The 15,239-nt window shown below is 37.1% G+C and overlaps 1 protein-coding gene across 2 annotated transcripts in view; it reads left to right on the top strand.

The window, feature by feature from the left end:
• The window catches only part of PHF3 (PHD finger protein 3), a 108,732-nt gene that overhangs the window by 12,809 nt on the left and 80,684 nt on the right, over nucleotides 1-15,239 (top strand). For both annotated transcript variants that reach the window (XM_016194816.2, XM_060189995.1), the window contains exon 2: nucleotides 4,883-5,151. In XM_016194816.2, the coding sequence (XP_016050302.2) occupies nucleotides 4,908-5,151 (244 nt within the window). In that variant the 5' untranslated portion in view covers nucleotides 4,883-4,907. The remainder of the gene's footprint in view (nucleotides 1-4,882; nucleotides 5,152-15,239) is intronic.

The raw sequence follows: 15,239 nt of genomic DNA, 5'->3' as shown, positions 1-15,239 counted from the left end.
CACTGGGCTACCACCCGACTCCCAGGGCTAAACTTTAAAGCTTGAGATCCCCAGTTCACTCCCTAGTATCACATGTGCCAGAGTGATGGTGCTCTGGTTCTCGGTTTCTCTTTCTCTAATAATATCCCCCCCTTTTTAAAAAATTTTTTTTATATTTATTTTATTAATTTTTTCCCTTTTGTTGCCCTTGTTGTTTTATTGTTGTAGTTATTATTGTTTTTGTCATTTTGGATAGGACAGAGAAATGGAGAGAGGGAGGGGAAGACAGAGAGGAGGAGAGAAAGATAGACACCTGCAGACCTGCTTCACCGCCTGTGAAGCGACTCCCCTGCAGGTGGGGAGCCGGGGTTTGAACCGGGATCCTTATGCAGGTCTTTGTGCTTTGCGCCACCTGCGCTTAGCCCGCTGCACTACAGCCCGACTCCCCCCCCCCCCTTTTTTTATGAAGGAGAAATCAGTCTCATTGATGTAAAATAGTGTCATAAAATGCTTGGTCTTGTATTGTGTCCTGTGCAAATTGCCTTATTTGGACCCATTAATTTGGGATTTTTAATATTCTATCTTGAAGGTTTCTTTAAAATTTTTTAAATACCTTTATTATTTGGATAGAGACTGTCAGAAATCAGTAGGGTACGGGGAGATAGGGAGAGGGACAGAGAGACACCTCCATATTGCTTCACCACTCACAAAGATTTTTCCCTTGCAGGTGGCATCTGGGGGCTTGAACCTGGATCTTTATGCACTGTAACATGTGCTCAACCAGGTGTTGTGCCACCTAGCCCCCTATCTTGAAGGTTTCGAATCTTATTAATCTATTAACATTTTTTTCAAAAAAATTTTTTTGGTTTTTTTATAAAATGGTAGCAGTTTAGTAAACATTAATCTATATCTAGGTACATATTAGTAGACGGTGTGACAAGAAAATGTTAAGCTAAATTTATAAAATTTAGCAGGTTCATATTGCTGTGGAATGAGTGCATTTTTTTTTTTTCCTCCAGGGTTATTGCTGGGCTGGGTGCCTGCACCATGAATCCACCGCTCCTGGAGGCCATTTCCCCCCCCCCCTTTTGTTGCCCTTGTTGTTGTAGCCTCATTGTGGTTATTATTATTGCCATTGTTGATGTTGTTCGTTGTTGGACAGAACAGAGAGAAATGGAGAGAGGAGGAGAAGACGGGGAGAGAAAGATAGACACCTGCAGACCTGCTTCACCACCTGTGAAGCGACTCCCCTGCAGGTGGGGAGCCAGGGGCTCGAACCGGGATCCCTATGCTAGTCCTTGCGCTTTGCGCCACATGCGCTTAACCCACTGCGCCACCGCCCGACCCCCATGAGTGCATTTATATATTTTTTAAATATTTATTTTATTTTTGATACAGATGCAGAGAGAGAGAGGGAGAAACACCAGAGTACTGTTCAGCTCTGGCTTACAGTGGTACGGGGGATTGAACCTGAGACTTTGGAGCCTCAGGCATGAGTCTGTTTGCATAACCATTATGCTATATTCCCCATCCCATTTTCAAATGTTTGCAAGTCATTTTTAGAAGGAGAGTCATTTTGAAATTGTCTTTTTCTTTTCACTTAAACAAATTTTTTTATTATCTTTATTTATTGGATAGAGACAGCCAGAAATCAAGAGGGAGGGGGTTGATAGGGAGAGAGACACCTGCAGTCCTGCTCCATCACTCGTAAAGCTTTCCCCCTGCAGGTGGGGACCGGGGGCTCGAACCCAGGTGTTTGTGCATTGTAATACGTGTGCTCAGCCAGGTGCGCCACCACCTGGCCCCTATTTTCAACTTTCTATTGGTCTGAGGAAAAATACTGGCTTGTCAGAAAAGACGTTATGTATTTTTGCATAGAAAAACTAATTCATCACTTTTCTGACAACCCAACTAATTGGGAGGGAACTCTAAAGAAAAAAGATACTTTGGACCACTGGTAAATTTTGGATTCCAGTACATTCAGATAAATGTTCAGCATATACTATATACCCAATAAATTTTAGAGTATATTTGAAACTTCTTTCCTCTCAGAGAAAAGTTAGAAGCCATCTTGAGAAAATTTTGTGGATTTGGAACTAATCTGAAAAACCTTAAGAGTTTTATAACTGATGTACTGGTTTACTGGTGTACCTTTCTAGCTAACTGAATGATACTGGATTATACTGTTGATAGTTTTATCTACTTAATTTTGTGAACATTAATTTTTTTTAATACAGCCAAATTGAGAGGAAAGGGAGAGGTAGAGACTCACATATGCACACACCCACACGCCCACTACTACCTGCAGCTCTGCTTCATCACCCTATCCTGCAGATGGGGATGGGGGCTTGAATTGGGGTCCCTTAGTATGCTTTATTTGTGCACCACCACTTGACTCCATGCCGTTTTTCTGATTATGAGAAATGTGTTAAAGTAAACTAATTCTGGAACCAAACTGTACTAGTTGGAAATATTACTTAGGTATGATAACATTTCTTAAGTAATGAAAAGAGAATTAAAGTTTTCTAGCTTTTATTAGCATTGTGAGCTTTATTTTCTATTTTAAGAATGCATGTAAAATAAATAGTCAATAAGCTATTTTGTTAATCTCATTGCTTATTAATATTTCAATATAAACACTATAAATGTTGTGAAGAGATACTGAGATTCTTCTACCAAGAAGGGGAGTAACTTGTTGAAGTGAGGAAACTTCCTTTCATAAATTTAGGTAAAATAAACTGTGTCTGTTTAAAATGAGCAGTTTGATGAATTTCTGTGTCTGTGCACACTTTTGAATCTATTGCCACTATTAAGATTTTAAATATTTTGGATTGGGGAGATTGAGCATAGTGGTGATGCAAAAAAGACTGTCATACATGAGGCTCCAAGGTCCCGGGTTCAATTCCCAGCACCAGAGCTGAGTAGCTCTCTGGTAAGGTTTTTTAAAAAAGATTTAAAATCTTTTCACTACCTCCTTTCCCCAATATGTTATGGTGTCTTTGCAGCCCATCCTCATCTAAGGTCCTTGGCAATAGCTGATTTATTGAAAAAAAAAATATATATATATATTTTGCCGAGCCATGAATCCACTGCTCCTGGAGGCCATTTCCCCCCCTTTTTGTTGCCCTTGTTGTTGTAGCCTTGTTGTGGTTATTATTGCCATTGTTGATCTTGTTCTTTGTTGGATAGGACAGAGAGAAATGGAAAGAGGAGGGGAAGACAGAGAGGGGGAGAGAAAGACACCTGCAAACCTGCTTCACCGCCTGTGAAGCGACTCCCCTGCAGGTGGGGAGCCGGGGCTCGAACCGGGATCCTTATGCCCGTCCCTGCGCTTTGCACCACATGCACTTAACCCACTGCGCCACCGCCCCACCGCCCGACCCCCTGAAAGTATATTTTAAGAGAAGAGCCGTTAACGAGTCAAATTTAGTCGATTTTTATCTCCATAGGTCACTGTGGAAATTAATTAGCTTGTAAATTAATTTTTAAGCTTTTTTTCTTTTTAAATTGGAGGTATTAATTGTTTACAGTAGATACAGTTGTTGCTTCATGTCTAAAATTCTGGGCTGTGGATCCTTGAAATTTCAGTTTAAATTTTAACTATTGAGTAACTTCGGGTGGACATCTAAATTATTTTTTAGAATTTATTTGCTTATTGATTGAGAAAGGGAGAACCAGAGCATAACTCTGACACTGGGAATTAAACTGGGGACCTTAAGAGTTCAGCACTACCCACTGCACCACCTCCTTGGCTGAGACATTTAGATTAAGTCCATTTTGTTTGTAAAATGAGGTTAGTAATACGACATTACTACTAGGGAGTAAATTAAATATAGGTAAAATGTTCAGAATGTACGACATACCCAAGAAATTGTAGTGTGTCTTTGAAATTCCCTTTACCTCATTTTCCTAGGGGGGAAAATTTTAAGGGCGGTTTGGGGAAATTTTGGTAGATTTGGAGCTAGCCTAAAAAAATTTGAAATTTTGTGACCAAAGATGTTTTTAAGACTAATTAGTAGAACTTCCTAGCAAGCTGAATGTTAGTAGATTTATCTTTCAACCTGAAAAAGTGTTTATTCAATATTTTTTAAGTCAGTATTTAAAAATGATTCAGTTCTTTATCATTGAGACCACTAGAGTGTGAGATCTTTGCTGAACTGAGTAGTAACAAGTATAGGTACAGTTTGATTAGGATGCCAGTTTGATGTATGTATAGGTTACATAATTCACTCAAATGAAATCTCTGATGTATTGTTCTCTTGTCAATTATCTCATCCTTATAAAGCTCCCCTAAATTGTGTGTATCTGCACATTAGTTCCTGCGTATGTGTGTAGTTTTGAGTTGTGTTTAGTTAATAGTATCTTTCTCTGTGCCCCTACAAAACCTTTTTTCTATATTACATTTTCTTAAAAAATTTAAATACTTTGTAAATAAAACAAGTCAATTTTACAGTTTTAATGGAGTATGGGTCAGTAATCTGATTCTAGCCCTTTCACATGGACTTGATGTAAAAGCAGTGTCTGATTATTAGTTTATGGAAAGATTATGGTTAAAAACGTGGGTTTTTTTTTGTTTGTTTGTTTTGTTTGTTTAGGCCATGCAATTCATATGTTTCAGTTATTAACATATATAATTTTCCCCTGAAAATAATGCATTGAGTAAACTTTTAATAGAATTTCTGCTAAAATGATATTCTACATGCATGATGAAGAAACATTATTTAGAAAAGATTCGTTTTACATGTCCAAATGTATATATATTTATACAAACAGTGAGGATTTAAAAAAAATTCAAAATACCTTAATATTGTTCTTAGACTAAAAGCTATTAAAATAATTTGGTTTTAGGTGATTATCAATTGATAGCTTTATTTCTTATGGTATTTTTTTTGTCTTTCTATAGGGCTGAAAGACACACAGAAGTCTTCATGGATATAGTTGATACATTTAATCATTTAATTCCTACTGAACACTTAGATGATGCCCTATTTCTAGGATCCAACCTGGAGAATGAAGTCTGTGAGGATTTTAGTACAAGTCAAAATGTCTTAGAGGACTCGCTGAAGAACATGCTCAGCGATAAGGATCCTATGCTAGGATCTGCAAGTAACCAGTTCTGTTTGCCTGTTTTGGATAGCAATGATCCCAATTTCCAGATGCCTTGTTCAACAGGTAATTCTTACTTTTTTTTTTTTTTTTTTTGAGTTTAAAATAAAATTTTTTTAGCAGGAATTTTTTTTTTTTTTTTTTTTTGGAGCAGAGTAGTGAACTCTAGTTTCTTTCCTATGTATTTAGAGCTTCTTATCCAGGCATCAGAATTAAAATTAAAAGAAATTTTGTTCCAGAGAGTGTTGAGTTATCTTTAAGAATTTCATGGATATAGTTAGAGTGATCAGATAATTTCTTGAAAGGGGGATACTAATTGACAACAGATATAAATTGGAATTCTCCCCAGCAAATTGCCTAGTAATCACCCCAACTCTAATACAGAGTCAAGTCAGGGGGAACACCTGAATTTACTTTTTATTCTTTTCAGTGCCACTCTAGGTTTTTGACTTTTTGATAGTTTATGCTCCCATTGCAAATCTTTGCTATTTTTTAAATGTGTCTCAGAAACAGAGAACTCCAAATCTGTGTTGTCGAACATAGAAGCTATTAGACTATGTAACTACTAATCATTTGGAATGAGTCTGGTCTTAATTGAGGTGTGCTGTAAAGTGCACATTTGACTTTAAAGACTAAGTATCTTAAAATTAATATAAAATACTCTAAAATTTTTCAAATGTTGATTGCTTGTTGCAGTGACATTTGGATATTTTTTGTTAAATCTACTATTTAATTTTGCCTTTATTTTTAAGTGTCTACTTGTTAATTTAAAAACATATAAAAGGAAAGTACACATTATATTTCTACTGGATAGCATTGCTCTGAGATCTATAGTTGAAATAACTACAAGATTAAAGATGGTAATTTTCTACAAACCTAAACTAATTCTTAAATGCTAATATGTGGACAAAGTGCCTTTTATAAAGAAAAACAGAACAAACATTGGGACAGTTATCTGTCTTGTAAGCCAAAATTAGATAAAGAATAATCAGCTTTATATGGAAAAATAAGGCTTTTCTTTACTATTTTCTAGAATAGTGTACAAATTTATGTTAGTGTTGGTCTATTTTTTAATAACTAGATTTCTTCTGCACCATGATTTTTCATTATATGTGTTGGGTTGTTGGATAAGTCATGATGCAGTTTTGCATAGAAAAATACATCATGATTTTTGCAACAACCTAATTATTTTATTTCCTTTTGATATTTTCTACTAATATTTAATATTTTAATACTTAAACTTTGGACTAGGTGGCCTGATATTCATAAATTTTCAGATTGCTCTGCCAGAAGACCTCAACACTGTGACTGTTACGGAATTTTTTTCAACTTCTTAATGCTGAAGTCTTTTGAATTGCTTGCTACCGGTGTATGCTATTGGTGTATCTGAAGTATATACATTATGTTGTGTTATGTAGGTTTACATTGTTTTTGTTGTTGTATTTTAAATGTTTAAAAACATGAAAGGATTTGTTTTTTTGTATGCATTGTTTCAGTTTTTTACTTTGGTTCTTGTATAGTTTATCTAGTTATTTTTATTGTCAAAACACTTGACAGGATTTGGTTGTATAAAAGTTTCACAGTTTTGTTCAATTCAGGAATAGTTACTTACTACTTACCTGCTCAATACTGGAAGTAGTTACCCTCTGATGTTTTACTGGGTCAAGAATTGGCAACTGTATCATCATGTTAGATTTCTTTATTAAATTAAATTCTTGCTCTTTAGTAATTTCAGTGTTCCTCCTTACCTTTATACATACATACATACATACATACATACATACATACATACATATATATGTATGTATTTTAAATTTCTGTTGATATAAAAAGTTTTATTGTTGTGCAAATCTCCAGTTTGGGTGAATATTTGTTTTGCTAATAGAAAATTTAGAGCATCTATTGAAATACTTTTTTTTTTTTGAAGTGTGGTTATTGTTTATGATTCTGTTACCTTGTAAACAAACTTTTAAAAGCCTCAGCTTTCTAAATTTTAGTCTACATTTGTCACTACAGTTATTTACCCTAGTTCTGAAACACACTTGTATATATATCTTTAATATATGTAAGGAACTATGTGGGGAAACCTAAAAGCTTTTCTGTCTAGGATTGTTTAGATTTCATTGTGTCATCAAGCAGGGGATTTCTGTGGATTCTGGTGGGCAAGGTCCCTGACTATCTTCTTCCCTTGATATCTTTGGATTCTATTGCATACATTTCTTTTGGATACTTAGTTCAGTAAGAGGGCTTTATATATTTCTTCTAATTTTTTTTAATATCTTTATTTATTGGATAGAGACAGGGAAAGGTGAGATAGGGAGAAAGAGAGACACTTGCAGCCCTGCTTTACCACTTGCAAAGATTTCCCCCTGCAAGTGGGGACTGGGGGCTTGAACCCTGGTCCTTGTGCATTGTAACCTGTGCGCTCAACCAGGTGTGCCACAACCCAGCTCTACTTTATATTTTTCTAATAGCAAAATGCAGAACACTAAATTAGAAATTTTTGACTTGAAATAAATTTAGATTAAAGGGAGTTATGGAGAAGAAATGTAATTGTAATAGGGACCTGGTGGCAGTGTGCCCAGTAGAGTGCCCATGTTAGCAGGTACAAGGACACAGATTCAAATCCTGGGTCCAGACCTGCAGTGGGGAAAGTAGTGGGGCAGGTCTTGGTCCCATCCACACCTTTCAAGTTCTCTTTGTCTCTGAAAATTAGAAGCTCAGGCACACGCACATGCGCACCAGTTTACTCCCCGCCTCACCCCCTGCTGGAATATGTGGAGTTGTGCAGGTGCCCAACTGCAGTAGTAAGCTTGATAGCAATTAAAAAAAGAAAAAGAAATGCTAATTGTAAACAAGATAGTAAAACTCCTCTGTGAATCACTTTTATAGCTTTCAACTCTTCACAGACCAAACTTTTTGCTATAGGATAAAAAAGTTTTTATCATATTTATCTCTGGTTTTGTAAGTCTTTATTAATTGCCTTGCAGATACCGATCTGAGTATACCTTAGGTCAATTCCTTAGGCTTTTTCTGTAAAAGCTATAGATTATGAGCATTTTATAACCCAAGTTTTGGCAAAAAATTGCAGAGTAACTGCTATGTCTTGTTCTGTTTTGCCTGAACCAAGTTGGTTGCTGTAGTTGTTGAAGACAGTTGACTGACTTATTACTACAGTTGTTTCCAAAGTTCATAAAAATTAAAAACCCTTATAGAGAAAGGTGGAGATTACTTTTAGTAATCTGTCAGATGCATACAGTTTAGGATGATAATTGTTTTATTTTGAGAGGTAACCAGTAGATTTCTGATACTTCAGACTGTACAGTATTTCTTTTTTTTTTTAACTTGTTTTTAAAATTTTTATTTATTTAGTGGATAGAGATACCAGAAATTGTGAAGGAAGGGGGGTGACAGAGAGAGAGAGGGAGAAAGACAGAGACACTACTTAACCACTCCTGAAGCTTTCCCCTCCCCTTGCAGGTGGGGACTGGGGGCTCAAACCCAGGTCTGTGCATTGTAACATGTGCACTCAACTGGGTGCGCCACCACCAGAAATACTGGCTCTGTAAAGTATTTCTTAATGTAGTTGAAGTGTTTGCATGTGGTTTTTAGATTTGCCAAGTGATACTTCTTCTTTCTTTTTTTTTTAACTCTAGTAATTAAAGGTAGTTGTTTAGTACTGGGGAAATGTTTCATCTTGATGAGTAGAACAGTTTTTGCCATTCCTAAGAATAGTCCCATTCTCTTAAGATAGTATTTTCCCAAGTAATAGGTTCAAGTTAATGACTATGTATACACTACTTGAGAAATATATTCAAACTCATTGAAATCATGTTTGGAAAATGGACAGTATCACTGTTAAGAAGAAATTTCTTAAAAAACAAAAATGTGCTTCCCTTTACATAACTATGATTCAGAAATATAAAACAGATTTTTATAGTTATTTCTTTCTGTGATGCATTGAAAAGTTCAGTGACTTTAATTTTATTTATTTGAAACAGACAGAAATGCTATATATATTTCAGAATTCAGAAAAGACTTTTCATTTAGATTGTTTTTGTAGCGACTGCATTCTTCATTGAAACCAAGATGTCTACTCTAGGTTACCACATAATAAATCTCCATTTATTAAGTTGAAAGTTTTCCTCAAGGTAGTTTTGCAGATAAAGCACATCGAAACACCCTTGAACTTTTATAGCAGGCTTAGAGATGATTAATAATTTTTTTTTTAACTCTGAAGGAAAAAATTTGCTAACATTATATGTAATAGTTGCCTTCTTCCTTTCTTCCCCCTTTGCTCTCCTATCCTCTTCCCTCCTCTTTCCTGCCTTCCCCTTCCCAGCTCTCTCCTCTCCACCCCTCCTTTCCCTCCTCTCCCTTCCCCTTCTTTCCACTAGGGTTATGGTACCAGATGTATGAATCCACTACTCCTGTTGGCCATTTTTCTTCTTTTTATTTTATTAGAACAGAAGGAAATTGAGAGGAGAGGGGGAAGTAGGGAGAGAGAAGATAAGACGTGCTTCATAAGTGCTTCACTGCTTATGAAGCGGACCCCTTGCAGATGGGAAGGAGGGGCTTGAATCCTGGTCCTTACTTACACATGGTAATGTCCACTCAATTGAGTGTGCCCCTGCCCTGTCTCCTGTGATAATTGCTTTTCTATCATGAATGACATTTGTAATATATATATATATATATATATATATATATATATATATGTGTGTGTGTGTGTGTGTGTGTGTGTGTGTGTGTGTGTGTATGTATGTATATATATATTTTAAAAAGTATCTTTATTTATTTATTGGATATAGACAGTCAGAAATCAAGAGGGAAGGGGATGATAGAGAGGGAGAGAGAAACAGACACTTGCAACACAGCTTTACCACTTGCAAAGCTTTGCCCTTACAGATGGGGAACAGGGGCTTGAACTAGGTCCTTGTGCATTGTAACATGTGCGCTCAACCACTACCCTTTTCCCAGTAATATATATTAGTCATTATTGCTTAACCAGAATTTTAGCTTGTGGGAGGGGGAGATAACATAATGGTTATCCAAAAAGACTCGGACCTGAACCTCTGAGGTCTCAAGTTCAATTTCTCTACACCACCATAAGCCAGAGCTGAGCAGTGCTCCAGTATAAAAAAGAAAAAAGGGGGTGGGTGGTGCCACAGCGGTTAAGTGTACACGGCACAAAGCACAAGGACCAGTCAGTGTAACGATCCCGGTTCAAGCCCCCAGCTCCCCACCTGCAGGGGGTGGGGGTCGCTTCACAAGCAGTGAAACAGGTCTACAGGTGTCTGTCTTTCCCCTCCTCTGTCTCCCCCCCCTTGATTTCTTTCTGTCAGCAATAGCAACAATAACGATAATAATAACAAGGGCAACAAAAATGGGGGGGGGGAAGAAAAAAAATAGCATTCCTCCTTTTTATATGAGCAAAGAATCTTGGTTTTCCAAGCTTATTAGTACTGTAGTACTGCCTGTTTTTAGCACAAACATTTTTAACTTTTTATCGTAGTCCTGTAGTTTAGGGCTTGTCATCTATGAATCTTGGGAAATAACATATTGTACTTTTTCTAGAAAGTGCTTGGTGTCCTAATGTGTTCCTGAGACTAAGTCTTTATGGCTTTATACTTTTTTTGGGGGGCGTTTCTTTTTTTATCATTTTATTGGAGGGTTATTGGTTTAGAGTGCAATTGTTGGCACTTGGGTACAGTTTCTTATCTCCCCATGTAAGTTCTTTGCAGAACACACCCACCATTTAGGTTCTTTTTACATCATCATGCAAGAGACCTCTCTTCCCTTCCATCTCCTGAGTCCTTTGCTTTGGTACAATACACACCATTCTGAGGTTTGCTTTGTACTTTCCCTTTCTGTCCTTATTTTTTGATTTCTACCCACAAATGAGATAATTCGGTATTTGCCTTCTTTTTGGCTTATTTTACTTAACATGTCTTCAAGTTCCATCCAAAATGAAGTAAAGAGATGACTTCATCATTTTTTTAATGGTAGAGTAGTAGTATCCCATTGTGTATATATTACAACCTTCTTAGCCAGTCATCTATCTGGACATTTAGGTTGCTTCCAAGTTTTTACTATCACAAATTGTGTTGCTATAAACAGTTGTACATACATGGATTTTTTTCCCCCTGATAGTTGCTTTTATTTCCTTTGTGTGAATCCCCAGGAGAGAAATTTCTGGGTCAAAAGGTAGGTCTATTTTTAGTGTTTTTCCAAATCTGTTTTCCACAGGGTTGGACCAATTTACATCTCCACAAGCAGTGCAGAAGTATCCTCATCCCCACTCCCCTCATCCTTTCCAACATTTGTTTTTAGTGTTTGTCCATCTTCTTATTTTTTTTCCCTTCCTCCCTCCCTTCCTTCCTTCTTTCCTACTTTCTTTCCTCTTTCCTACCAGGGTTAATGATGGGGGCTTAGTTCTAGCACTATGAATCACTACTCCCTTTGGTCATCTTTTTTCTATTTTATTTGAGAGGGGAGAGTGGGATAGAGAGGGAGAGAGAAAGATTAGACACCTACGGACCTGCTTTACCACTTAAGAAATATTGTCCCTCTGCAGGTGAGCATTGGGGGTTCGTACATGCACATAGTAACGTGTGTGCTCAACTAGGCACACCACCAATAGCCCCCACTGTCCTTTTTAATATATGGCAGACATTTTCATGGGTGGAAAGAACCATCTCCTTATTTTTATTTACATTTCTCTGATGTTAAGTGACTTTAAGCACGTTCTTTTTTTTTTTTTTTTTTTTTTTACTTTATTTATAAAATTGAATACTGACAAAACCATAGCACAAAAGGAGTATAATTCCACACAGTTCCCATCACCAGAACTCCATATCCTACCCCCTCCATTGAAAGCTTTTCTATTCTTTATCCTTCTGGGAGTATGGACCCAGGGTCATTATGAAGTGCAGAAGGTGGAAGGTCTGGCTTCTGTAATTGTTTCCCCGCTGAAATGGGGGTTGGCAGGCCGATCTATACTCCTGGCCTGTCTCCCTCTTTGCCTAGTGGAGCAAGGATCTGGGGAGATGAGGCTCCAGGACACATTGGTGGGGTCATTTGCCCAGGAAAGTCAGGTTGGCATCATGGTAGCATCTGGAACCTGGTGGCTGAGAAAAAGTTAAGATAATAAAGCAGAACAAATTGTTTACTAATTGTGATCCTAAAGGCCAAGAATATTGCAGATAATGATTTGGGGTCTCCATTTTGGAAAAAGCTAGTAGGTCTATTTTAAGTATATTCTAAGGGGCCCATGACTTTTCTAGTTTTTGACAGCTAATATGCAGGTGAACCCAGGTTATTGTCTGGGGAGATGGTGTTATAGTTGAAAAAAGGATTAGAAAGCTGGATCAGGGAAGCTCATTGATTTGATCTGGGATGACTAAGCACTTTTTCACATGTCTGTTGGCCCTCTGAATCTCTTCCTTGGTGAAGTTTATATCCTTGTTCAAAACCCATTTTATAATAGGGTTGTTAGTTTATTTGTTGTTGTTGTTGCTATGTTTATTGAATTCTTTATGTATTTTAGTTATTCGTCCTTTTCCTGAAAATTGTTCTATAAAAATGTTTCTTCCATTCTTTTTGGGTGATCGTACCTTTTGCTGTGCAGAAACTTTTCCATCTGATGTGGTCCCATTGGTTTATTTTTGTTTTTATTTTCATTGCTGTTGAATTTTAGTCTTTAAAGACATTTCTGAGTCACAGGTTATAAAGTGTTTGCCAGTGTTTTTTCTTCTTCTGTGTTTTTGATAGTGTCTGTGCTTTTGGTTCATTGGGAGTTGACTTTTGTGCATGGTGATATGTGGTGGTTTAATTTTATTTATTTGCATGTTTCAACCCAACTTTCCCAGTAACATTTATTGAAGAGAGACTCACTCCTTCCTCCATTTAATATGGGCTCCCTTGTAAAATATAGTGTTTATAAGTGTGGAGGTTTATTTCTGCATGTTCAGATATGTTCTTCTGGTCTGTATTTTCTCTCTCTTTTTTAAATTTAAATTTTACTTATTATTAGAGACAGAGAAATTGAGAGGGGAGTGGGAGATAGCAGAAAGACAGGCAGACGCCTGCAACTGTACTACTTGCAAAACTTCCCCCCTGCAGGTGGGGACCAGAGACTTGAACCCAGGTCCTTGTGAATTGTAGTGTATGTGCCACTGCCTGGCCCTGTTTGTCTGTTTTGGTTCCAGTATCTGGCAGTGTTGATTTGGGGCAACATGTTAATCAATATGTTGAGCTAACCATGGTAGGCCTCTTATCTAATATGATTTAAGTTTTAAAAAATACGTGTATTATTATTATTTTTTATTTTAATGAGTGATATATATATATATATAGAGAGAGAGAGAGATAGAGAGAGAGAGAGAGAAAGAGGACCAGAGCACTGCTCACCTAGTTATGGTAGTGCAGAGAGGATTGAACCTGTGATTTTGGAGCTTCAGTCAAGAAAGTCTTTTTTTCCACCATTATGGTGTCTTATACATTTCCAAATAGTTATTCTTCTTCCTGTTTGCTTGTTATTGGGGGAGAGGTATCAAACTGCCGTTTACATAGTGTGGATCCCAATGTCCATATAAGTTCATTCCAAGTTTACACTTTGTTTTTTTAAAACAGATAGAGAGTGCACTCACTTACCTGACAGACAAGAGTCCACAACACTTAAACTTCTTTCAGTTTTACAGTGGAGGTCATGTTTTAACCTGGATTGTGCATGTGGCAAAATAGTGTATTATTCAAGTGAGCTATTTTGTTAACCTCCTTTTTTTATTTAAAGATTTATTTCTCAAGACAGACAGAGACAAAGGCAGTATCTTGGCATACATAATGCCAGGGATCAAACTCAGGACCTCATGCTTGAAAGTGTGTACTCCATTGAATTTCAGAGAAAAGTAATTGATCAGCATTGTAAAAAAAAAGCATAGCTTTAGGTGAGGAAAAAAAGCATAATGGTTATGCAGAAAGACTTTCATGTTTGACTTTTTGAAGTCTCATATTCAATCCACTGTCCCACCATAAACTAGGAGTTGAACGGTGCTCTGGGAAAAAAGTGTCTTTATGAATTGTACCAATTTCTTTTTTTTCTTTTCTTTTTTTTTTTTAAATAATTTATTTCTTTATTGGGGAATTAATGCTTTACATTCAACAGTAAATACAATAGTTTGTACATGCATAACATTCCCCAGATTCCCATTTAACAATACAACCCCCCACTATGTCATTCATCATCTTTCATGGACCTGTATTCTCCCCACCCACCCACCCACCCCAGAGTCTTTTACTTTGGTGTAATACTCCAATTCCATTTCAGGTTCGACTTGTGTTTTCTAATCTTGTTTTTCAACTTCGGGCTGAGAGTGAGATCATCCCATATTCATCCTTCTGTTTCTGACTTATTTCACTCAACATGATTTTTTCAAGGTCCATCCAAGATCAGCTGAAAACGGTGAAGTCACCATTTTTTACAGCTGAGTAGTATTCCATTGTGTATATATACCACAACTTGCTCAGCCACTCATCTGTTGTTGGACACCTGGGTTGCTTCCAGGTTTTGGCTATTACAAATTGTGCTGCCAAGAACATATGTATACACAGATCTTTTTGGATGGATGTGTTGGGTTCCTTAGGATATATCCCCAGGAGGGGAATTGCAGGGTCATAGGGTAGGTCCATTTCTAGCCTTCTGAGAGTTCTCCAGACTGTTCTCCACAGAGGTTGGACCAATTGACATTCCCACCAGCAGTGCAGGAGGGTTCCTTTGACCCCACATCCTCTCCAGCATTTGCTGCTGTTACCTTTTGTGATGTATGACATTCTCACAGGAGTGAAGTGATATCTCATTGTTGTCTTGATTTGCATTTCTCTGACAATCAGAGACTTGGAGCATTTTTTCATGTGTGTGTCGGCCTTTTGGATCTCTTCTGTGGTGAATATTCTGTCCAAGTCCTCCCCCCATTTTTGGATGGGGTTATTTGTTGTCTTGTTGTTGAGTCTGGCAAGCTCTTTATATATGTTGGTTATTAAACTCTTATCTGATGTATGGCATATAAAGATCTTCTCCCATTCTGTGAGGGGTCTCTTGGTTTGGGTAGTGGTTTCTTTTGCTGTGAAGAAGCTTTTTAATTGGATGTAGTCCC

The sequence above is a fragment of the Erinaceus europaeus genome, chromosome 4 (genome assembly GCF_950295315.1).
Source record: "Erinaceus europaeus chromosome 4, mEriEur2.1, whole genome shotgun sequence".
Lineage (NCBI taxonomy): Eukaryota > Metazoa > Chordata > Mammalia > Eulipotyphla > Erinaceidae > Erinaceus > Erinaceus europaeus.
This window is presented reverse-complemented; position numbering and strand designations above follow the sequence as displayed.